Raw genomic sequence first — 25822 nt, forward strand, 5'->3', positions numbered from 1 at the left:
ATTAGTCAGTTTATCATTTTTGTGCAGTTTTACATCTGTCAGAAAACCACACTGTTAACTTTGGGGACTGGTAATAAATACCAAGGCTTGTAGCTTTCGTAAGCCACTGTAGGTGTTCTGAGGTCTTTGCAGACCTCTTTAATGAAGTGGAAACAAATGCACATCCGTGGGGCCACAAATGATGACAAGTAAGGGCAATGAAGTCTCTTTCAGTGGGACCACAACCACATTTACTTTCCAGTTCTTACTGCTAAAAGAGTTCACATTGGTGCTTTGCTTGCCTGTCCCACTCTTAAATAAATATTTCCAAGTTTGGATGTGTGTGTATGTACCTTAGGGAAAGGTGCTGCTACTGCTGACAGTGGGAGCAATTCTGGTCTGGGTTCCGCCAAGCTCTGTCGACTCTGATTTGCACTGGGAGCCGAGTATTCCTTGGTGCTTCCTATAATCTCCCTGAGTTCAAAGAGCGCTTAGCTGCTTGTCTTTGTCAAAAACCCTGTTGGAGATCTTTTATGTTGAAGATGTAGGATTTCTCCAAATGGCTTTGATTATTTATTCATTCTCCTCTAGTGTACGATAGTACAGATATCTCGAAGACCCCCTTGTTTGGCTCTGCACTTGCTCTGAAATGCATGGAGCTTTAGTGCTTTTGAAACTGTTTTGTGGGGCTTTTTTCCCTTCTTTTTAATAAAATGAAGAAGTTTTTTTGAAGTCGTTTTTCTTCTTTTTCCTTCCACAGTGCCGCAGCATCTTTTTCCAGCCTTCCATGCTCCTTTGCCAATTGACATGCGTCACCAGGAAGGAAGATACCATTATGAACCTCACTCTATCCATGCCATCCATGGGTAAGTTTTTACCAATTTGGTCTGGTGCTGTAGCCTCCTCCTTCCTGTGTTGGACTTTAATGACAGGAAAAAGAAAGAGATATGCTACGGCATATATAGCAAGGCCTTTCTGCAAGGGAAACCATTCTATTCTTAGCTTCCTCAGAATCTATTTATTTTTCCCTCTGTATAAATTTGTTAACTGGAATATTGACTACAGGTGTTATCAAATCACAGAAATTGGAGTGGTGTGTATCTTTATAAATAGTTTGTCATTCAGTTGTGTAAATAGTTCCATTGCTGATCGTCACAGCTCTATAAGGTCCTTAATTTGCTCTTTCCTCATTCCAATAGAAATGGAATAAATTATACAGAAATATGCCAATGAGATGGTGTGCTACAGCACATGCAACCATTCTATTCACTTACTTGGGAGTATGTCCCATTGGTCACAATAGGGCTTACTTAGTAGACATGTGTAGGATGCTGTGAGTTGGCTTCCTTTCCGGCTTCTCAGATTCCAGGAGGTGCTGCTAAAGACTAGAAATCTGCAAAAAGAAAAAAGAAAGAAATTTGCTAAAGAAAGGCAGGAAACTGAAATTCTCAGGAAACTGAGTCCTGTGCTTTGGTGCCGCATTCTGCTATGTTTTCTAATCCCAACTCAGGAGAAAGGTGGGAGATAAATAAATATAATAATGATAATGCTAGTAAAAAAAATGTTTTTCTGCACTGCTGCTGCAGAATCTTGGCACACACACACATGGGCATCGTTGTTCCTCCTCTTCCAATCAAATACAGGACCTCGTTGCCTTTCGTAAGAATTTTCAGTAGGCCCTCCTCTGTGTGCCCCCCAGAGGCAAAGCTACACTTTTAGGTGTTCATACTTTTGAGACTTACTCAGCAGCCAGTGATAGACAGCAAGTAATTCGCTAGAGATGAAAATGAGACTTTGGAGAAAGAGGAGAAAATGTCTCTAGAGAGGGGTCAAAATCCTGCTCTGGCTGTTTCCAAATCCAGCTGCAATCAGTGAGGAGAAAAATATGCCGTCTCCTAAGGACATGATGAAGAGCAGCACAGCTGACGGTTTCCTCCCCCTTTCCTCTTCTGGAATGCCCTGTTTCCGGATATCCCCCTTTTTAAGCAGGAGAAGAACTGCTGTGAGGATGAAGGCGAGTCTGAAGGTCTGACAGCTGGGCAATTTCATGCAATGGGGAGTTGCGGAGGTCTTTGAAAAAGGGTATTAACTGCTTCATTGTTGCCAAAAAATACCAGGCACAGTGCCTGGGACAAAATGTGCCTCCCTAGCTGGCCTGGAATATCCCTCGTTGGATTTATCACTGCATGGTTAGCATGCTGATCACTGTGGGGAAATGCCCCCATCACGGGGAGATGGGGGGAGCAGTTCAATATAAAACATGGCCACTGTTATCATGTCAGACAATTATAATGTAAGTCACTTTGAGTTCCCTTGGAAGCAACTGGCAAATCCAGTAAATAATAAAAACAACATCCATGGTTTCTGAAACTAAAACCTAGGGGTTTCATAGCAATGGATTTGGAGTGGCAACGGGAAATGCTCTGATCTTTTAACTGTTTAAAACAAAACAAAAAACAATACATTGCTCTGGAGTTCCATTCCTTCCATGCAAAATGAAGCATCTAGGGTGGTAGTCAACTAAGAGTGGTCCCACTGAAATGAATAAACATGACTAATTTTGGTCCATTACATTCAGTGGCTCTACTTTGAGTAAATCTTAGTCAAATACCACTCATAGCATTCTAGGATAGCTCTCTGCTAGTGGGAATTGCAGGTTCTACAACATGGTGATGAATTAACAGGCATAACCCCTCATGGAGTCAAGTGGGACTTACTTCCAGGTAAATAAGCATAGGCTTGCCACCTAGGTACTTGTAGATTGGGAACAACTCTGAGCCTGGATCTGCCCATCCTCTGGATGCAAACTGGATCATTCAAAAGAACACGTGCATATCTAACCCAAGCTGAGCCAATGCATAGTACTAAAAAGCAAGAGTGTGCGCATCAACCTTGGGTCTTGTATTCAAAATAAAGAACTCCTGTCTTCAGTTTGCTCTACTGCCAAGAAATGCCCACATATTAACCTCTGTACCTAAAACTGTCTTAGACCAAGGCAATCTAAAGCAAAGAGGTGGATGCCGTCCCCCAGTACCCTCATCTGATTGGGCTCTTAGGCTTCGGTTTCCTTTTTGCTGCTCTTTCCCCCAGCATCCCAGGGGACAAGGGATGAATTACTGTATTTTTCGCTCCATAAGACACACTTTTTCCCTCCTAAAATGGAAGGGAAAATGTCTGTGCGTCTTATGGAGCGAAGGCCCGCTTGCAACAGCAGGCTTGGTAGCTGCCGTTGGGAGAGGCACAGCACAGCGCTTCTGCCAACGGCGGCTAGCAAGCCTGCCCCTACGAGAGGGGCAGCCAGCCTTAGTTTGCCTACCTATGAGCAAGATCTACCTGGATTACATCAGTTATAACCCTACCAGCTGCCAGCCTCTGACCCTAACCCAACTCCCCAAAGGATTATACTGTACTCTTTCTTAGTAACTGACTTGGTTGAAAGAACAATCAAAGGCATTAATGTCGGGTAAGATCAGTCTTTACTCTCTGAAATCAAAACACAAAGGTTTGTTTAAACAAGTTTATTATTTTGCAGACTTAAAATTGCAGCTTTTTTTTTTTAGCAACATGTTGTTTCTAACTTAATACTTCCCTACGTGACATAGAAGTTTACAGTTTATTTTGCTACTGGACAATCCATAACAAGAAGCAGTGCTTCCGGAGTTTGAAGTCAGAGGCCTCCTCTGTTTCCTTGGCAGAAACCTCTGTGGAAGTGAGGGAGTGTAGCCTTTCTGGTTGCACATTGAAAACAAGAAAAACAGACTTCTGGGTAAGGGTGGCTATCCTGTGGCCCTCCAGGTGTTGTTGGACTACAGCTCTTTTAAATAGTGGGTTTCGGCTCCTTTTTTTTTTTACTGATAATTATATTCTTTTTTCTAAACCGCTTTGAGGGTTTATTATGATCGAGCGTTATATAAATCTTGTGAAATACATATCTCCACAAGTGCATTTCTAAATCCCGAAGCACCAATTTTTTAATGCACCGTGGTATGTTTTGTGAGCCAAGAACTGCCCTGTAGAATTCAGGCTAGTTTTAACATTCCAATCTGCACATTCGTCTGGGGTGTGTAGATCAGGTCAGCCTGAATCAGAATTCACTGAAATGTAATTCCTCAAGCCTCCATAGCCACAAATGGCACAGGCAGGGGGCTCTGGTGGTGACTTGGGCCTTGCATAGTCATCTGGAAGGCCTTGTCCGTGGTCAGAGGTGGTTTAAGAGTAGTGCGACCACACTGGGTGCCAGCACCACAGGGGGCAATGCAACAGTGATGTAGAAGAGAGCAAGAGAGGTGGGGCACCAAATTTTAGTGGTAGTTCCCTTGTGAAATTATCTCCTTTTGGAGGTGCAGTAGGCAAGTGCTGCCTTGGTGTTTCACCACACATGTGTTTACTCAGGCATTCTCAGACACTCAATCCTGAGTACCAGATTTTACTAAACCTTTGGATATCTTTTTCTAAATTTTAATTTGTTACAACTGTATCCTTTTATTTTTGTAAACCTGCTAGTTATAATTCTGGTGAAAAGATGTGCAGGAAGGAAAGAGGGCTTCCTATCTATTATAGTGTACACTGACACCATCCTGTGCTTTAGATCAGATTGGTAAACAGAGTGGCCAACACTGTGTAGATTTCATGGATGCTACGGTAGGGGCTATTGTTTCCTGGTGCCATGAGAGACAATAGAATTCTGCTGCAGAATTGATAGGGCTATCCTGTGCTTATAACCGTGTACAAGAAAATCTCCTTATTCAAACAAAAGGAATATTTCTTATGATTATTCTACTTCAAACACAACATGTAAGTGTGTGTATGTGTGTGTGTGTCTACACAAGAATTATAGTTCAAAACTGTAGACTATTTTCCCTGTGGAAAAGAAAGTAACAGTGCATACTCGGAAGAAAAATTGAGTCACCAAGCTTTGGCCTTATGATTAATATGATCAGAGCCTGACAGAGGGTCCCCCAATTCATCATGACCATATTCTAGCTGTCTACTTCCTTGCCTGTACCAAATGTATCTAATTACATGAACACTGCACAGCAAATTAAGTGTAGTCTCATTTGTTGTCAACCACAGAGTCTTATTATCTGCCTGCTGCTTTGTGTCAAAGGTTTGTTTTCTGACTGCTCAACGTGACACGGCTCTACATTCCCTTTCATCACTGTTTGCATATAACCTAATGAGCACAGGAGTTAGTTCATCACAGCTGTTGGGGACAGCAGCAGCGGGGCTCCAACAAGAGTCTGGTCGGGGACAGAGCAGAAGCATAGAAAATTGTTGTCTGGGCTTTTGTGTATCTCTAATGTGACCCTAAACTGGGACAGTCAACGTGGGACACATTTCATAGTGTGCAGTATGGGGTATCAAGTAAACAGATTTGCAGAGCAGTATCTTCATCTGGGGGGGGAGAGAGACAGAGAGACATGGTTTCCAGAGTTTCCAGAAAGCATCTCTTAGGCAGGAGAAAACTATGAAGTGACTGTTTCTGTGCCTGATGAGCTGGGCAAATGAATGTCTCTCTTCCGACATTGTTCTATGCAGGCAAGTATACACACATGGGAAACTGCATTGGAGAGTTCCTTCATGCACCCAGTTGAATGCATTGTAATAATTTCCACTGTGTAATAAGTTTTGCACACTCCTCCGCTGGCAATAAGTAAATCCCCGTGTCGCAAATGCTTTCCAGACCCATCTAAAGAGGAGACTGCTGAAAACAGTAGGCTTGGTGGAGGATGTTAATAGAAGAACCAACACAAGGGATACTCCCTTGACAGATACTCCCTTGACAGCCTCATGTCCGTTTAATTCTGTGGGACTGCCCATCTAAAATTCATCCTGGACAACTTAGAATTAAATGCCTTCCAAAAGTGTGAAATTATATCCAGATCTGCCGTGGTAGCCCTGGGAGCTCTGTTCTGTCCCTCCCTTTTAGTATGCATTTCTTACTCAAATTCATTTGTTCTCCTGTCCCACCCACTCCCCAAAAAAACTTCTGAAGGGAAAACCCCTAACTCAGCTATTTAAAGAAAAAGAAAAAGGCTGCTGACAAGCCTGGAGCCCTGAGGGCTCAGGCGCCTAAGCTCCATGCTAGAGCTTGACTTAGCAAGAGACTTCTTCAAAGCAGCTTCTTTCCTGTGGTTAAAAGTTGTCAGACACTATGAAATGTAACAAGAAAGATAGCATTGGGGGGGGGCAGGAATGGATACCCTGGCACGTTTTAGGATTCAGCCTCAGCACTGCTGTTTTTATTCGGACGGAATTACAAAGCTGCAGGCGTACATACCTGGTAGAAATCCTCATTCGGTGGTGGTGGTGGAGGTGGGGAGTCCCTCAAATTTTCCCATAGTTTTTTTCTTAGCCACCCGTCCCCACCCCAGTCAATAAAACAGCCGTGCAAGTCAATTAATATAAAAAGAAAACAGACGGGGATTCTTCTTCAAACATGTTACCTTGGCCTTGTGCAGGAGAAAAGTGGAAATGGGGAGGTTATATGTTTTTAACAGGGACTTTGGGAATCAGTGTCTTCTGCATGACAATGTTTTTCACAAGCACGCACGCGCACACACACCAGCTGTAAAGAAGAGAGCAGAGCCATCCCAAGGGCTCCTCCAAGTAACATGTTTATTAAGCATTCTCCCTGATTTACCTGTCCAAAGCTTGCACAGAGCTTAGGAGATGTTTGCTCTTTATTTGCATTCAGATTTGTTTGCAGGGATGTTGTACAGCAATGAGCATTCATCCAGATTCGTTTGTACAGAGGCCATACATCTCCCATCAATTGATCATTATCTCGAACATCTTAGTGCATTTTACCACCAGTTCCTAACCGCAGAAAAAGCTATTTTTTAAAGTGCAAAAGAACAATCTAAATTTCTCCTCAAAAAAGTGACAGCCCTGAGGTAACCTGAGACATTTTGCTGTCTGAGATGCAGTGGAAATTGCTGCCTCCTCCCAACTAAGTCAAGGTGTTTGGCACTCAAGGCCAGCGAATTCCCCAAAAACCTATTCCTTTCCCTGGAAGCAACAATATTTAATCATAAGAATAATAGTAATAAATAAAATTACTAATAATTCACTACAATTTCATGACATCCAAAATCAGCCACCCAATTAGGCCTCACTCTGCCTAATAGTAGGGCCAGTGCTAGAGAAAAGTTGGAGTGATCCAAGAAGGCCATGGGATTCAAATCTCAATAAAAGACTGTGCAGTTTGGGGATAAGCCATAAGTGTGAGCAAGCCCTAATGTTAGATTGCTGGAGAGTGCTGGGGGGTGGGGTGGGATTGTGTGTTATTCTCTAAACATTACGGTCTGTAAATAAGTTTTGGGTGTTTTTTTTCTGCACACAGTCTCTAAAAACTGAGTAGCTGAGGAAAGGGGGAAGGTTACTCTATATAATTTCTGAATATTCAAACTTTGTGTGTCAGATTTACACCTAAGCAAGTCTAGTTTCTATCTGCAGTTACAATAAGAGTACAGCAGCATATTGCCCCAAGCAATCTACTGAATTTTGATCTGAGGAAGGATTAAGATGCAGTTCTGTGCACTGCCTAAGGGAATAAGCTCCATCGAAGACTGTAAGTGAATAATATTTTAACTGTCTAACACAAAGACATGGATCTGTAAACATGAAGTGGGCACACACTACTTCAAGTGCCCAAGAATTTAGAAATACACAGCTACCTTTCATGTCCGATGGGAAGTCAAAAATCCCTGCTGTATGGATGATAGATATGACTACCTGTAAAAATGTGCCATATAAAGTGCCATATAAAGTGTGATACAGGGTGAATAAACGGCGTTTCCGTGTGCTGCTCTGGTTCGTCAGAAGCGGCTTTGTCATGCTGGCCACATGACCTGGAAGCTGTACGCCGGCTCCCTTGGCCAATAATGCGAGATGAGCGCGCAACCCCAGAGTCGGTCACGACTGGACCTAATGGTCAGGGGTCCCTTTACCCTTACCCTTACCTTTACCTTTACCTTTACCGGGTGAATGCTATCTCCAGATACTGTTTACTGTCCTGCCATGGTTGTCTTGTCCCAATGTGGCAATCTGTGACCAGATTCAGATGTAATTCTAAACCATAGTTTTGTGATAGATGAACAAACCTCAGGCTTTCATACTCCCACCCTTCCTTCTTCTCCAGGGTGGCTGCAAGGAAGAGATCAGAAACAACCACTTCTATATTCAACTAACCACTGAATGTTGTTTTGACCAAAGTGAGGCTGCTGTTAGTTTTAATAAACCACAGTTGGATCTTGGATTGTTTGGATAAACTATTGTTTAAACTAACCATAGCTTTTCCCATTCAGTCAAATCACAAACTGTGGTTAGTTGAAAGTGGAAACAGTTGCTTTCAACTTCCTCTTCATAACTATTCCAGAGGAGGAGGTGATCGGAAGCATCTGTTGCTTCTTGAGGCTACAACAGAGAAAGAGTAGGGAGATGTATTGCACACAAATCACTAAACTATGGTTTAATGTTATGTCCAATTGCAATTATGTTGTTTAAATATATTTGATGGGAAAGATATTTGTCATAGGGAAAATGAACATATTTCAGAGCAGCTCCTGGTGTTAATTTTTGTCATATTCATCTTTAAAAACCTCTATTCAAATCTTAAGCTGTCTTCCAGGCTTCTCTGAATAAATACCCCAAAATATGGAATTAGCACAACTAACATGTATGTATCTTATGGTATTGACATTGGCTAGGCTCTTTTAACACCTCTTCTGATCCATATCAGCAAAAGTTAATTTAGAAGCACTCACTGTTGAATTATTTTTCTTGGTATTGATTCAGTGTTTTATCCAACTAAGATATACTCAGAGTAGATTCATTGATATCAATGGACTTAAACTAATCTTGTCCATTAATTCCAACCAGTCTACTGTACTTTGAGTCAGATACAACCGTCAAAATAGTTTCCAGATTATATCCTACATATTCTGATTTATTTATTTATTTGTCTTTTATGGATGTTCCAATTGTACACTTGATTTCCATTGTGTGAGGGAGAGTGGGAGGTGTGCTGCCAAGACTGCCTCCCCCCGCCCCCCACTCCACCTCACGCAAGCATATATCCTCCTCCTCTTTTTTCAGCCCTCCATGTATTGGAAAGCAAAGGTCTGAAGCAAGGGGCCTTATTGTGCAGGAAAGGATTAAAGCAGGGGTCGGCAAAGTTTTTGTGGCTTGGGCTGGTTCATGGTCCCGCAAATGCCGCGGTGGGCTGCAGTATGTGTGTGTGCACGCATGCACATACACTATTTCCGGTGCTCCTTCTGGCACGGAGGAGGCATACACAGCTTCCCATTAGCTGCAGGAGCTTCCTGCAGCCAATGGGAAGCCGGCCAGCGTTGCAGAAGGCAGTCCCTGCTCTGCTCCACGCCAGTTTAGCACGCCGCATGGGAGCTGACTGAGTGGGCAGCAGGGATCCCCAAGCAGGCGGTGGGGGTCCATGGGCCGGTTAAGTGACCCCCATGGGCCACTTGTGGCCCATGGGCCTAGGGTTGCCGACCCCTGGATTAAAGAGGAGGCTCCCTACTGCATGCATTCAGCCTTATGGAGGATGAGGAAAAAGAAGACAGGGAGACAGGGTTTGACAGCACTTTCACTGGTGAAAACAAAAACTCGCATACAAACTGAACACCCAAGTAGGGCTATGACATCTACCCTCCCCTTTTTAAAGCCAAACAATTGGCGTGATGTGAAGCGCTTTCCAACCTTACTGATTTCAGCAGCAACTTTGCCCACTTCTCCAAGCTGAAATCAATTGCTGAAACAGGATCCTTATGATCTTTGTTTATCTACAAATATATCTGCATCTGCATGTTAAATTGGCCAAGTAATTTGTATTTTGAAATGAATTTCCAGGCAGAAAAAGTCCCTCCCCCAGCATACTAGACAGGCGCTTATTCTTGCTGTGTTTGGTGTATCACCGTATCACTTTCCGCCTCTTGTGGGAACTTTACATTACACCAGTCTTCCTTTCTAGCTGCCTCTGTTCATTTTATAGGTCTCTCATCTCTTCCATATGCAGGGGGAACATTACTGCTATCAGTTTATCAAATGGTATCACTATTAATTGGGCAGCATTCCCTATTATGATCTCCCAGATTTGTTCTGTGGGGACAAACCTTCTATTTGGCAAATTAGCACATGACCTTGTGCACACAGGCTTTCCTTGTGGGAAAAAAATCTTTTTGTGTCTAGTCCATTACATCAAAAGGACATATTTCTGTCAAAAAATATGGCTTATCTAGTATCCACAGGCAGATAAAAAAGGAACACACCTGTCTTTAAAGTCACTTTTTATAAAATGAAACTTACAAGCCAGTTTAACTTAATAGCACACATTTTGACAAAGCCACAGTGTTCACTCTTATGTACTTTTCCACAGGATTTACTTTTAAGTCTTTGGCTTTTTTGATCAATGTTTCTTTGCTTCTTTGCAGCTGGAAGTTCATCCAAACTCAAAGTTAGCAATTGAATGTGCAAAAGTTGTTTTCTTGTAGCTGTTTGGTCAACCTCATGACATTTGGTAAAATCTACACCACTATTCTTAAGCTTTTTGAGGGGAAGCCTCAGCCATTACAATGGTATAAATGTTATCCAGGGCTTCACACCTAACCACACTTACCTGGAAGTAAGTCCCATTGAATGCAAAGAGACTTACTTCTGAGTATACATGCATACTGTAAGTCTGCTGTAAGTCTGTATGATAAATAGGCCCATTAACGCTGTTGTTGGATCCTTGTTTATGTTATTCATTTAGTAAGGGCGACAGTAATGGACACTAGAAGTTAGATGACCGATAAAACCAGGGAAGTACCTTGTGACCTACATACAAATATCATTGTATGTACTGCATTTATTGGGAGTAGGAGTAAAAGGAAATAAATGGTTTATGTGTATTTCATTGTTTTGTCATCTCTATTGAGCTCTGTTCCATCTCTGACTTAGTGCTAGTAGCTATTTGGTAATCCACTGGAGGACATCTTTTTTATTATTTCATTCCATTTATAGCTCTCTCTAAAAGCACAAGTTCAGAGTGGCTTAATCCCCCCCCCAAATGTAAAACAGTAAGACAAAATATACTGGATGTATAAATATACAGCTAAAATGGCCCTTAGCACATGTCAGCAGTACAGTAGAACATAGTCTAAATAACAGCCATTTGCGTTATTGTACAGGCTGATTTGATGGCTGCAAAGTATATATATATGAGTGAGAAAAGATGACAGGCATCCTTACTGTGACAGGAGAAAAAAACATTCATAGCTACTGCCACTGCCTACATGGGGTGTCGCTGTGGTTCTCACGGTATAATCAACACATACAGTTCTAGCTGCCCATGTTTTTTGTTCCATGATCAAAAATATAATGCTCAAAGCAGCTTACAACCATCAATACACCACAAAATCAACAATTGCAAGGATAATTTCATAATAACCACAATAACAAAGCAGCAACACAATAGCAAATGTAACAGCATACAAAAAACCCAACATGTCCATACTATAAATGTAGCAACATTACATCTCCTGGCAGTAGCAGAAATATAAAGGAAGTCTGAACCGTTTCATTCTTATCTCAGGCAATCAAGATTCTGTGCAGGGAAGCACAGAAAAGTTTCCCCCACTTCAAACATTATGTTGACCACAATGATAGTATTAGAGGGGGCAGGGGTAACTGGGCATCCCCAGGCCAACACACTTGCCCTCTGTACACAAGTAATGTGCAAAGAGGGGTTCATGTCAGGCCACAAACCAAAGCAAACATGTTAATTTGTGTGACATCAGAGCTCATGTAGACCTGTGTGGTATTAAGTTCTGTGTCCTTCAATTATACTTCTTTAACGGGTACAGTGTCTGTTTTCTATGTATGTGTACAGATTGCTGATTTGTATTTTTTGTCTGTGCCAAAAACTGTAGTTTATTTGCCTTCTGCACATATTTCTGCGGAACAAAGTTTGTTTTGAGAGAGGGAAAGCTCACAATTCGATTTAGTGTGCCGTGAAAGTTGGGTTTTTTAAAAACGAAAGTGTTTTAGAATGGGATGTTGCATAACAATTAGAAATATACAAACAGAATGTGAAACTAAAACACGATCTTTAGTCTATGTTTTAGATTTGCAAAGTTTCTGTGTTGGAATTTGGTGGGGTTAGACCAACAGAACCAACAGAAATGATGAAGTCACTGGAACCCATGGTTCAGTCAATAAGTGTGTTGTCAGTCACAAACAGAAGAACGTGGTCTTCTCCAGAAGATCCCCATGCAGTTCCATGCTGCAAAACATCTGAAAGGAGGAAGAGATGAGTCAATCCAATTAGACTATGTGGCTTGAAAGATCCTACAGGCTGCAGTCTAGCGCTGGACCACCCAAGTGGCTGTGGTTAAAAGCAGACCTTATTTGGCAGAGGTCTGGATCTGAATGCTCTGCCAGAATTTCATTGAACAAAACATGCTCTTTGTGGGGGGGGGGAACCAGAGTTGGGTGCCCATCAGGCTAATCATCTCCATATCTGCACTATGTTTTGGCTCTTCCAAATGATTTCAAGTGGGTGTCTGGAGGCCTCTAATTTGATGCTAAGCCAGAGGTGCATCATTGCACATTCCATGCACCAGATACTGATTAGGCACAAGATAGTGCCTTGAACTAGGTACTAGATTGCTATTTTAAGAATTGATATGAAAATGGGCTAATAACACAAAACATGACACATCTAGACTGCACTCCTAAGCATGCATACTTGGGAGTACATTTCGTTGAAGTCAGCAGGACTTCTGATAATTGGTCTGAGATCGCTCTGCCGGTCTACTTCTTCTGATTTGGTGTTCCTGTAACAGCTGCTGCATCCATTTAAACAATCTTCCTCAATATGGTTTCTTCACGTTCTTTAGATGCTTGTTCTGTACAAGCCAAATGAGGGCTTAGGGAGCGGCTGACCAAGGACCTCACTTAAAAAACCTCTAATAAGATCCCACAGTGTGACCACATGTGCCAAATGACTGCTGGTAGAGCTAGGGATGCAAACTTGTGGTTAATAAACAAATAACATAAAAAGGGCCACTTTTGAAGTTATTTTTTACTTCACGGGTAAACTTTAAAATCTGTCTCTTTGCTTCATCATCATTGTGCTTGCATCTCCTCTTAGCTTCATGGGACTTTACCATGTGTTACATTTCAGATTTAACAACTTTAAGGGTGTGTTTGTCACTGTATGCTTTGAGGCATAAAATAACTCATCATGAATATTTCTCATGACAATCATAAGGGAAATGCTTTGCAAAAGAAGGCCATAAGAGTAACCATGCCCATCAGACCAACATTATGTTCTGCATCTCTCTCTCTCTCTCTCTCTCTCTCTCTCTCTCTCTCTCTCTCTCTCTCTCTCTCTCTCTCTCTGACAGTGGCAAGAATGGGGTACATTAAATTAGAAGGTGTTTCAAAAGATCTAGCTGGCTTATCCTAGCAATTTGGGCCTGCAGAATATAGTCTGCAATGAATCTCCTCCACAATGATGAGGAGTGTAGAGGAACTCCATACACAGTGGGCAGGAAATCAGCAGAACGAGGAGTGAATGAGAAGAGACAGATGTGGGGGATGTTGATTGACCAGCTTGGCTGCCTAGTTTACTCCACTTTCTCCTCCCCCAGCTCATTCACGGCATTTGATGGGTGTGCTCCTCCCCTGAGCAATCCAGTGGCCCAGACCCTACAGGCAGCCTTTTCACCCTAGGACCAGGTTGCCAAATGCAGCCAAGGAAGGAGCACATGCACCCAACAAGCATCATAACTAAGGAAGGTGAGGGTTATTGTGGAGTAGGGCAAAAATGCCAACCATCTCGTTCCTCCTTCCTTGCCTTCATCCTACCCTCCAGGCACAGGAGAGATGGATCATAATATGATTTTATCATCGTTTTCTTTCACTGGACACAATCCAGCCTTGGTGAAGCATTTTAAGTTCCATTGGTTTAAACTGTAGGTGGGGAACCTGTAGGGCTCCAGATGTTGCTGGATTGCAGCTCCTATCATTCCTGACCATTCGCCATGCAGCCTGGGTTTGATGGGAACTGCTGTCCAGGAACATCTGGAGGGCTACAGGTTTCCCACTCATTGTTTAAATTAAGTGGAAAGCATGTTCTCAGTGGGAAAAGCAGGGATCCACTGATGAAAAATGGCCATGCACATGCTAGGAGGGTGCATCAGTTCTGTGTGGGCTGAATAATGAAGTGAATTGGGGTTATTCAGGGGTCTCTCACCTCCTCCCTGTGTGGAAGTAAATTGTCAATGACCACTCCCCTCCAGCTCATATCAGGGCCACCATGAAGCCTTGTGTCACTCTGTTTCTGTGCTTTTCTGTGACATTTCCTATAAACTGCTATGTTTCTGTAGGTCTTTGGGCTTTGTAAAAAGGGAAGCTGTCCAAAATGTTGCTTGAAGAACACTGAAGAGCTGCGGGTTGTTATTATTATTATTTGAAGCACAGCAGCAGAGGATTTTTCTACAAGCTAAAAGCTTCATTAAAAAAAATCCTATGTTGCTCTGCTGTAACAAAACAAAATTCAGAGCTCTTCAAAACTCTTCAGCCAGTCTTCTAAACAGCCTCATATTGTAAGTACTATTGGAGAACACAAACAACCTTTCACTGGAAAGAAAGACTGGCATGAATCTGCAAAGTTAAAAAAAAGAAAAAGAATATGCATCACTCAGATACTCATTGTTTTAAGGTAAGAATGAGACAAGGCCTTGTTTCCTACTACCCAGAAAAGAGATAAAGGAGGGAAGAGAAACCATTTAACTTCCCCTGATCTATTTGAAATTAATTTGGGAGGCTTTATCCACTCTGAAGGCCCTTATGTGCCTGTAAATTTCATGCACTTTGACCAAAAAGGGAAAAGTTTATAGCCCTTTTTCAGTCCCTCGTGATAACAGGAATCAGGAACACAGAGCTTCCTTTTATACAGAGCAACTCAGAACCCAAAACACAGATCAAAGTTGAAAGAGAATAGAAATAATCAGAAACAGAACACAAATTTTAAAAACGCAGTTAAAAGACAAATCTTGGGACCCATGCACTCTCTTGCACATGAATGCATTAACCGCCCCTTAGTTTTATAGGTTAAAAAGAGGGACCCCCTAAAATAAAATGCTGCATTTTGATTTAAAGGCTCCATATTCCACTCTTGTATGTTCCTCAAGGCCTTCATGCAATCTGATTATTCATTAAGGATCCTTTGAACTTTATCCTTTGACTTCTCATGTAACTTATTCATGGAAAATCTGAGCTAAATTCAAGTTCCTAGCCATAAGTTTGCAAATAACCTGATGATACTAAATGTTTGCTTGCTTTCTCTCGAGACAGGAAAAAATGTAGGGGCATCCAAGTTCAGCATTCTTTTAGAACTACTCCCAAGGTGATTGCAGAAAATTGTACTGTGGAAGAAGAAAATGGTGCGACGAATGCACCTTAAGAGTCTAATTTTGGCTGGTTTCACCCAACCCAAAGCCAAATCTCTCATTGTGGACTTTTCTACTATGCCAGGGGTGACCAACCTGGTGCTTTCCAGATGTTGCTATACTCCAGCTCACATCAACTCTAGCTAGCATGGCCAATGGTAAGAGATTATGGGAGCTGAAGTCAAACAACATCTGGGGGGCCACAGGTTCCCCACACCTGTCCTTGGCAATACAGTGTTGTGGTCCTCATGTGCACCAAGCCATAAAGTTTTTCCCCATCTCCATGGTTCACTATGGGCTTGTGTGCCTATGTACAAGGTTTTCCTGCATTGAAGAGTTTCAGGTTCCCCAATTTAATTTCCGCCGTCCATGATCACTCTTGCTAGATATAAGCTACACACAAAAAGTAATCTTCTTCCTGGAGTTTATCGAGTGCTAAGCACTCTTTGATTGGATTAGAGTTTCAAGTTAGTGCTGAACAGAAATGTAAGAGTTCATTTCATGAGCGTTGTCCCTGTCTGTGAAAGGTGCCACCTTTTTTTGGTGCCTACTATGGCATTTCCTTCAACTTCAAAAGCGTGAAATAAACAAAAGAACCAAATGCTGCAAAATATTTGCTGTGGCCTTTGGGATACAGGCCTTTGGGATACCAGCAACCAGCGGTCCAGAGCTAACATTATGCAGCCCTCAGACCAACTGCATAAAGCTATCAGTCTCAACCTCTGGCAAGAGGGATCTGCCCCTCACCAGCAGCCTACTGTATTGGAAAGAAGAAAGAGAGAGAATGAGGTGGCAGAAAGAAAAATAAAATGGAGGGGCTCCAACCACTCACATGTGTCCTCCAGCAGATTTCCTCCAAGGGAATGTAGCCCTCAATAGAAGAAAGGTTGCCCACCTTAGCTATACCCACTTACCTGGGTCGGAGTCAATTGTATCCAGTGAAATTTTACACAGAGTATACCCTCTGAACTTAATGGGCCTGAGTTAGTCATTTAAATGGGCCTCCTTGGAGTATTAATAAGATTGAATACAACCTATTGTATTCAACCAGGGTTACTCCTGGGTTGACATCTATAGGATTGCCAGAACTCTGGTGGATTCCATAAAGAGACCCCTGTGCTTTATAATTTAATAGCCAGCAACCCACTAGTATTTAACGCTCTGTTCCTTATAAATGTTGATTGGGTTAATGGCTTCTTTCCAACAACCTCATTTAGGGAGCTCCAGCTGGTTGCCTAACCCTGTTTCCTGGTATGTAAATGTGGGTTTAGGGCTGATCCTCACCAATCTGCCTACAGGCAGACAGGCACCTTGTAAGGCTTTTGTTCATGTGTGGGGGGGGGGTTTCCCATGGCAGTAGTATTCCACTTTATGGTTCTTGGAATCCAGCACAGCCTTATTATTTTCATTTTTTTAAGAAAAAAAGCCAAGCCAGAGAGAATGATTGAATAAGAATGGCATGCATAGGGGTTAAAAGTAATTATAAACAGGTTTGCAAAACTCCTGTTACTTAGTTGCCATCATATGGGTGCCTTTACAATTCGGCCCAGCAACCAGACTGCGCTAGTTGGAAAGGAACAGCGCCAACTCCACAGATCGAAGTGGCCAAAGACCATATATGGGGTAAGGTGGCCCTGCCAGTAAACAGCTGTCAAGGTTTTGGGTTAATAGTAGCACTTGGTGCGGTGGCAGATTGGCAGCCCAGTACAGATCTCTGAGCAGAGGTGTCATACGCTGATAGGGTCTCACTCTAACACGCCACAGAGGAAAATTGGGACACGTGTGGTGTGCGTCTTTCGCTAAGAGAACCATAGACTTCTAGAACCGTAAAGTTGGACACAAACTCTGCCTCCCAAGGGTCTACCCGCTGCCAGGCCAGAATCTCCAAGTTGCCCTGGCGGGGCAGGTTTCCTGGAAACTGAGAGTGCACATTCTCTCCTGAAAGCCACCTGCCAGTGAGGAAAGCAGCCAGTCAGGAGGCAGAGGGGAAGCAGGGTGGGAGCTGGAGCCTGCCTTCCTCTCCTCTGACATTGGACAGAGTTTGTGGCTCTTCAGGCAGACAGAAGAGGGTGCACATCCCAGCCGAGCACAGTTTGCACCACTGCCACACACTCCTCTCTGCTCACCCTTGATGCACCCCGCCACCATGCTGAGGTGGTTGGCACACTGCGCTCTCAAGGGTGCAAGGGGACCCAGGTGCCCAGCAGCGTGCTGAGGAGTTTGGTGGCATCTGCCAACATCCAAAATTCAGGTTGAGTATGTGGCTTCAGCTTCTGAATCAAGTGCAAGGGAAGGCCCACACAAAGTGCATTGCCCATGTTCCGAAATACTGTATACCAGCAAGAGGATTGAAGAGGAATCTTTCTATACTCCGGTTTCCATCTCTCCCTCTCTCTGAGCTGGCTGCTCAGAAATCTGGCTGGCTCTTACATTCTGTAGAACTGTAATACGTATAAAGTCTTTTATTTATATAAGTGCTCTTTATATAGAATTTAAATAGGATGGTTTTCAGTACCTGGCAAATGGCTAAGCTGTTAGGATTGCAGCCAAATGTCTCTTTTTAAAATGAGTCATATTTTACTTTAAATTAGCAAAAATGAATGTATTTTCTTTGCACTCTAGACTAAGCATGCCTTTTTTAAAAAAAAACTTGCTGAATGCTTTATGTATAGAACAAATAATATCTATTTGGCTAGCATTGGGACTTACGTCATGCTGCATGCTGACAGCCTACTGTAAACATTATACTGTGTATAAGTAAGCCTCTGTCCACTGCTAAATGGTAAAAAATCATATGCCATACATTGCAGAAATCTCAGATCATAAAAAGAGCCCTAGATTTGGCCAGTTTTCAAGCACACACAGTCTTAAGCGCACAGATTCAGGAATGAACACAAAATACTTGTTCTCCTCCAACATGTCAAAAGATCTATTTTCTTTCAGTTTCCGTGTTCAGACATAACGATAAACCACAGGATGGCATCCAATTGGTGTATTTTCAGGGATGGAATACATCTATCTGTGAAATGGGGAACGAAGCCATTTTCAGCAATATCCCCTCTCCCTTACAGTTCCTCACCCTCCCTGAATCTTCCCAGAAGGATTGGAAGATCCTCCAGAGCAGATGGAGGGGCAAGGGGTTGCAGGGGAGAGGAGGAATGACAGAAAATTGCACACCAATTGGACATCCCCCTGTGGTTTATTGACATGGTCAAACAGGGACACTGAGAGAAAATAAATCTTTTGACGTATTGGCTCACACGCACCCCTTCTCTGGTGCACCCAAGCATTTCATATTGTGACCAAAGCAGGCCATCTAGCATTATATAAGCAACACCATATCTATCTATCTTATTGTTGTTTAGTCGTTTAGTCGTGTCCGACTCTTCGTGACCCCATGGGTCTATCTTATCTATCTATATCTATCATCTGTCTATCAACTAACTAACTAACTATAGATCTCATAATTCACCTATAGATCTCATAATTCACCTGTGTGGATGGTACCAGATTGTAGTGTCTTAACAAAGTCCATCTGTATGAGTCGGTTTCTCTTTCTAGAAACAATTCTATAACTTAATTTCCCTACCAAAACACCAGTGTTTACTCAGTACGAAATCTGTTCTTTGTCAGCTTAAAACAGCGATTTCTTTATTACTGCTCCGCAAAGGGAATGGCATTCTAGGCCTGACACTGAAGCAAGTCTGGTTCAGCCTACAACAATGTTGTAATGGAAGCAGGGTGATCTTGGGGTCAAGCAGAATGGGATTTGTGTACAGATATGTGTCTGCATAAGAAACAGAGGCATGTGCTGAGAGAATGAGAGATGAGGCCTGGCGGAAGCCTCTGCTTAGACAATGGAAAGCTGTTACCTTTATAATGGAAAACTGTGAGTGGTAGGTAGGTTGCTTTTCTCCTATTGATTGTTACAATCCAGCCACAGATAAGCATTTTTTATATAAAAAAGTTCTGTTGATTTCAATGAGAGAGTTAAGCACATAATTTTAAGTATGCCTCTCTTGGGGCGCATTAATTTCTGCGCAATCATTTTAGGCAATCTTGGCACTTACAGAAGCATTTCAACATTATACAGGGACATGATAAGAGAGCCCAGTCACTGTTGCCTAGTCTTTTCTTCTAATGATGTGCAACTATAGTGGTCACTTATGTATTTGACAGGCCCAGAGTTGTTGCTCCTAGGTTGAAGAAGTGTTTTATGATACTTGATGTATGCTTAGTCTAATTGCCCCCCTTTCCTCCTGCACCTTTCTCAAAACATTCTTTTATAAATTCTCATCATCGTTTTGCCAAAAGCCTACAAGTCCAAGTGGTATTTTACTGCCATTAGCTGCCATCTGGCTCAGTATTGTCTGCATTCACTGGCAGAAGTCTCTCCCAGCCCTACCTAGAGATGATGGGGATTTAATTTGGGATATACTGCATGCAAAGGAGATGTTCTACCACTGAGCTTTGGCCCTTCCAAAGTGAGGGAGGTCCTGAATTCGCAAGGACCCCTTGGTGGGGACCACATACTCTCTGTACATTTGGGGGGGGGGTGGACAGAGTCCATCACTACCATTTTCAGAGGTGGGCACACATACAGTAATCTAAACGATATTACCAGAGCATGGATACAGGTACAACTTGAGTTCTCCTGTATTTATTCCTCTGGAGAAGAAATAAAGTACTTCACTTGGGGACACTGTCATAATATGGTGACACCTGTCTTCCTGTCCTCCTTTGGGGTGGCCCAGTCCCAGAAGCGCCAGCTTCTCCACAATCTCACCGGGTTAAGAGTACAGCCTTAATCATTCTCGTGTGTCAGAATGTTGGGAACTGGCTTTAAAATGTACTTATAACTTTTATGGATTAAAAAAGAAAAACATTCTGTTAAGAAGAACTTGCGAGCCGTCAGCTCAACTCTCATTGTTGCGGAAAGGTTTGTTCCAAAAAAGTTAGGGCTTGCTGGACTTAAAATAAAAAGAACATGTAAGTACGATAATTAGATTTAAAAAAAGGATATTAGGCCCTGAAGCAGAATGTTTACTTCCTTTGATGTAGTATGGAAACATATGCCTGTAAAAGTGGGTTGTGAGGCATGTTAAACAGCAACAAAAATTACCATTATTAAGTTTGAATCAAAGTTCTGTCTTTACCGCATTAATTTAATTTGGTTTCAGAGGTCCCCATCTCAGTTCTAATTTCTGCCTTTGATGTTTGCCTAGGAGGAGCAGGGGCTACGTATTTGAGGTTCACCTTCTTTACTCCAATGATTTAGCCATATACTATTGGCTATAGCAGTTAGGCCTGTCACTGCCTGTTGAATTTCATGTGCTAAGTTTGATGAGGGACAAAGCACAATCCTATACATGTCGACCCAGAAGTAAGTCCCATTGTGCTCCATGGGGCTTCCTCACTGGTAAGTGCATATAGGATTGCAGCAAAATTTGCTATCTTGAAAGAGTTTACAAGTATAGGTACACATAAGACCACAATCAGCATGCTGGAACACAAGTTCCCCAGGCCAAAATAAGACCATGCACTCACCACACTAACTTAACTTCGTGGGAAAATGGCTCTTAGGTATGGTCTGCCCAAACAGCAGAATGAAGTGGGAATGAGATGGTAGCGATCTGAGCTAGGAGAATGGATTTTCCCATTTTGGATTGCAGGTGGTGGGCAATATTTTAAAATATTTTTTCATGTAAAAACAACAATTCCCTGCAAACAAAAAAGTAGCACAGCTACTTGAGTGGGGCTACCTTTCCCTATTGTGTAATTCTTTCTTTCAGGGTTTGGGATGGAGGACCATTCAGAACTGGTGGTCTCCCACTTCTCATCTAAAAAAAGGTACAGCCTACTATAACCACCTCAGGATTGTTATCACCATAATGCTTAGGTGCACAAGTAGACCAAGCTGGAATTCACACTGTAAACGGCAGAAGGACAAAAGAGTCACATTAAATGTCTCGTCCTGTTAAAAACTTAATCCTGCCAAACTAAAAAACCTTACAATGATTTTTGTGTTGAGCTCTGGTGCAGTGAAGGGTGTTCCATATTTTGGGAGAACACCAGAACTCTTTTCTACATGTTCTCAAAGAGTTTCCTTGATTTTAAAAAAATAGCATCATTTGTAAAGAGAAAGGCACAAGGCAAGCTGAGGAGGATCACTACGTCCACATCTGTATGTTCCAGGATCTGCAGTGGGGTTTCCTTCCAGGAACTGTGCTTCCATCTATTTCTCTTGGTGTTGTTGCATTTAATTTTCTGACCCAGGAGGCAGTTTTGACCTGCCCTACTTCAGCATATTTGACATTGACTAAAACATGGGTTGTATTCAGCGAAGTCATCCTGTTCGCTCAAGGACTTCTACTTGCACAGCAGAACTTCCTCTGCTCTCTGCATGCATCCCCCAAATCTGTTCTGGAAGTTCTCTCAATCCTCCAGAACAGCGTGGGGTGGGCAGGGACAGGAGAGGGAGGGAAGTGATGTCACACAAGTGAAAGTCTTTGCGCAAGCAAGGATGGACACAACCCCATACATTTACTCTGGTTTTCATTGTGCCCCATCAAAGAATCCACAGCTGTTGAGAAAATTAAGCTTAGCCTTAGCCCACAAGGATGCAGGGAATTGATTTCACTCCTGGAAACAACTGACATTCCTGAGGTCCTGCTGATTATATGTGTCAGGTGTCAGGTCCTAATATATCTTACTGGCAGTAGTACACTGTTCCTACACCCCACCACATCCCAACTGCTGAGATCCCTCTCTTCCCTGTCTCTGTGGAGGAATGTACATCAGACCTTAAGACAACAGGGTGGCTTTCAACATTGACAGGTAGCTCAGAATATGGCACCAGCAGGGGAAACTATTGACAGCTGGTGAAATAATCTGAGATCTCTTCATGGCTGCAAATTATGCTCCAAGCAAGATTGCTCCTTTCTCACTGGGATCCTTCTCCCGCTCTTCAGTTCCCAGGTACATCATCTCTCCCCATCATAGATGCTCCAAGGAAAGACTAAAATAAGCATTGATGCTTGAGCGGGGGAGGGAGGAGGAATTGGTAAAATTTGCCAAAATTATCCACAACTGGTGCTGACCCTCACTTCCTAGTGAAAATGTAAAATCTGATTAGGTTGTGTCTGGTGGTGGCATTGCACTTCCACTCAAGCACTCCAATCCCCTTGTACCCCTGAAAAGCTGTTTCTGGAGGTAGGAACTTGGGAAATGTATGAGATATGGCACAGAAGGCTGTAGTAAGTAGATGGGGCAAAGGGGTTGGTGGAAATTAGGACTCTGGTTTGTACAAGCAGAAGCATTTATTCTAGCACAAAATTGCCTTTGGGTGGAACTCAGTGCATTTCATTCGAACAGGCAGTTTCTGGAAAATACTGTTATTGGGATCCAAGCCAATATTTGCAAGTTTGAATCACTGCTCATCGGAGACAGGCATCCAGCACCACAGCAGTAGCCATATAAAATTAAAACAAGGTTCTGATTTCCTAAGTGATCGTTCAATTTGTTTACCATAAAACAATTTCTTTCTGTCATTACAAAAAAAAATACATACTTCACGCTTAATAAAAGTTTTATATCAGCAAGAGTGTCATGGCTTCCCTTGCCAAGAATCATGGGAGTTGTAGTTTGTGAGGTACAAAGTATTATCTGTTAGAAATCTTCATAGAACTACAGTTCTCAGCATGATGCCTGGGGCATGAATGACCAGTTGAATTCTATAGTATAGGTTTATCCTTCATTAGATTTAGTTGTACCATATGAGCTTATACAGACTTCCTTTTCCGGGGGGGGGGGGGGGGAGAGACTTAAGAAGTAAACACTCAAAGAGTAGGTGCTCTTAAATTTTCTCCAGTTGTTGTATAGTTTGTTCTTCACTGGCATCCTTCCTTTAAGAAGACCCCAGGTGTTGTAGGTGGGAGATGAAGTGGCAGCCAGTAAATGATCCATAAATACTTAGGCTTGGGAACAATTTGGTTCAACAGTGGAAATGGTTTAGGCAGTAATTATATATTAAACTTACTGAAGCTATTAAAATGGGTCTGCTTATGACAGCAGAGACAGAGATTAACACCATGGTACACCTCTCCTTTTCACATGAAACTATAAGCAATAATTATATGAAGGTGGTTTTCAGTTGTATTAGTTTGTGCTGTTCACACACCTCCTGTTCATTTTTTGGGGGGGAATGCCTTAGAGGGGAAGGATTTAACCCAGTGGTAGAACATCTGTCTTACAAGCAGAAGGTTCCAGGTTCCATCTGGTGTTTCCAGGTAAGGCTGAGAAAGACCCCTGTCTGAAACCCTGAAGAGCTGACTTCATTCAGTTTAGACAATACAGTGGTACCTTTGGTTACGAACTTAATTCATTCCAGAGGTCCATTCTTAACCTGAAATAGTTCTTAACCTGAGGTACCACTTTAGCTAATGGGGTCTCCCGCTGCTGCTGCGCTGCCAGCATGCGATTTCTGTTCTCATCCTGAGGTAAAGTTCTTAACCCAAGGTACTACCTCCGGGTTAGCGGAGTTTGTAACCCGAAGTGTTTGTAACCCAAAATATGACTTGATATAAGGCAGCTTCCTATGTTCAGTTACTGCTAGTGTAGATTGTTTTATTACATCCTTGGTGGTGCTCTCCCTTCTGAGGACAGAGTATTCACAGTCCTTTTTGTAAATAAATTAGCTGGTGGGGTCATCTAGATTTTTCAGATGTTGTTGCATTCTCCATCTATGCTGCATGTTGAGGTGTTCAGCAGGTGCTTCCAATTTCTGTGTAAACAATGACCTTCCAAAGTGATGACGAAATATTTAGGTGATGACACCCCCCCCCTTATACACAGCCATTAAAGGAAAAGGTAAAAGTACCCCATTAGGTCCAGTCGTGGACGACTCTGGGGTTGCGGTGCTCATCTTGCTCTATAGGCCGAGGGAGCCGGTGTTTGTCCGCAGTCATGTGGCCAGCAAGCCAGAGCAGCGCATGGAAACGCTGTTTACCTTCCTGTCGGAGCAGTACCTGTTTATCTACTAGCACTTGACGTGCTTTCGTACTGCTAGGTGGGCAGGAGCTGGGACTGATCAATGGGAGCTCACCCCGTCACAGGGATTCGAACCACCAACCTTCCAATCAGCAAGCCCTAGGCTCGGTGGTTTAGACCACAGCGCCACCCGCGTCCCTATACACACTCATTACTTTCCCTAATGTAGCACACATTCCAGCTAAAACCTTGATCCCATCATCTTGCATTCCCATTTTTAGCCAATGCAAAGAAGTTTCAGTGAAGGACTCCACTTCCCCTGTATAAGCTTTGGGCAAAAATGAAAAGCAAGCCCTGGGTATTGTTAATAGGCTTTAGATGTTGGCCTCCTAGTTTGATCGGAATGGACTCAAAAGAGTCATAAACCAAGTAATACATAGTTCCAAGTCGGCATCAAAGGCATTCACAATCCTGTTGGGAGAAACTGAGTATTGATGAAAGGGGGAGCTTATTGTGTATGTAAGAGAATTTCTTTCGAGGCTTATGCATGAAGGCAGGCTCCGTGGGTCAGGGTAGTCTGGGACTGCTTTTAATTTACATCCCACCCCCTCCTGCTCCCACCTCCCCAATGTAGTCACACACACTTGAATTTAGCTTCCTCAGCATTAAAATGTCAGATGTTTTCTTAATGACATCACTCTTTTTATTTTTAATCCTGTTTCATTTTTTCCAGATGTGGCTAGAGATTATTGGTAACGATCTCAAGCCAAATCTGAAACACAGGCTTTGATTCGCATTTCTCTTCCCCTGCCAGCCCTTTCTACCAATAGGAATTAAATTGGTACATTTTGCACAGTTGCCTCATTATCTCCAACCTTTCCTGAGACAGGAAGCTTGCACCCTACAGAGCTTTGCACACGCAGATCACTGGGGTGGGTGATGTCATCACAGCCAAAATCCCAGAGATGCTAACAAGCTGTGTGCCACACCATGGCATAGGCAGGTCCCAAGAAGTAGGGAATCCTTGTTATATTCCCCATGTAACAAAAATTACACTGTCTTGCAGGTAGAGGTTGGGAATCATTACATAATGATAATGCCTGTTTTCCAAAAAGGAAAAAGGAAAAAAAGAAAAGTCCAGCATCCTACTTGTCACAGTGGCTACCCAGAGACCTAATCAAAGGCAGTGTGGTGTTGTGGTTAGAGTGTTGGACTAGGATCCAATAGGCCCGGGTTCAAATCCCCACTAAGCCCTGGGTGACCTTGGGCCTGTCACTCACTCTCAGCTTAACTTTCCTCAGAGTGTTTTTGTAAACATAAATGTGGGGGGAGAGGGTATGCCACCTTGAGCAACTTGCAGGAAAAGTGGGATATAAATGTAATAAAAGAGATACCTT

General features: G+C 42.7%; 1 protein-coding gene across 1 annotated transcript in view; it reads left to right on the plus strand.

Moving 5' to 3' along the window:
- GLI2 (GLI family zinc finger 2) overlaps positions 1-25822 on the plus strand; it is a 200149-nt gene that overhangs the window by 133155 nt on the left and 41172 nt on the right. Inside the window, exon 3 of the mRNA XM_035128745.2 lies at positions 740-845. Coding sequence (XP_034984636.1) covers positions 740-845 — 106 coding nt within the window. The remainder of the gene's footprint in view (positions 1-739; positions 846-25822) is intronic.

The sequence above is a fragment of the Zootoca vivipara genome, chromosome 1, assembly GCF_963506605.1.
Source record: "Zootoca vivipara chromosome 1, rZooViv1.1, whole genome shotgun sequence".
Lineage (NCBI taxonomy): Eukaryota > Metazoa > Chordata > Lepidosauria > Squamata > Lacertidae > Zootoca > Zootoca vivipara.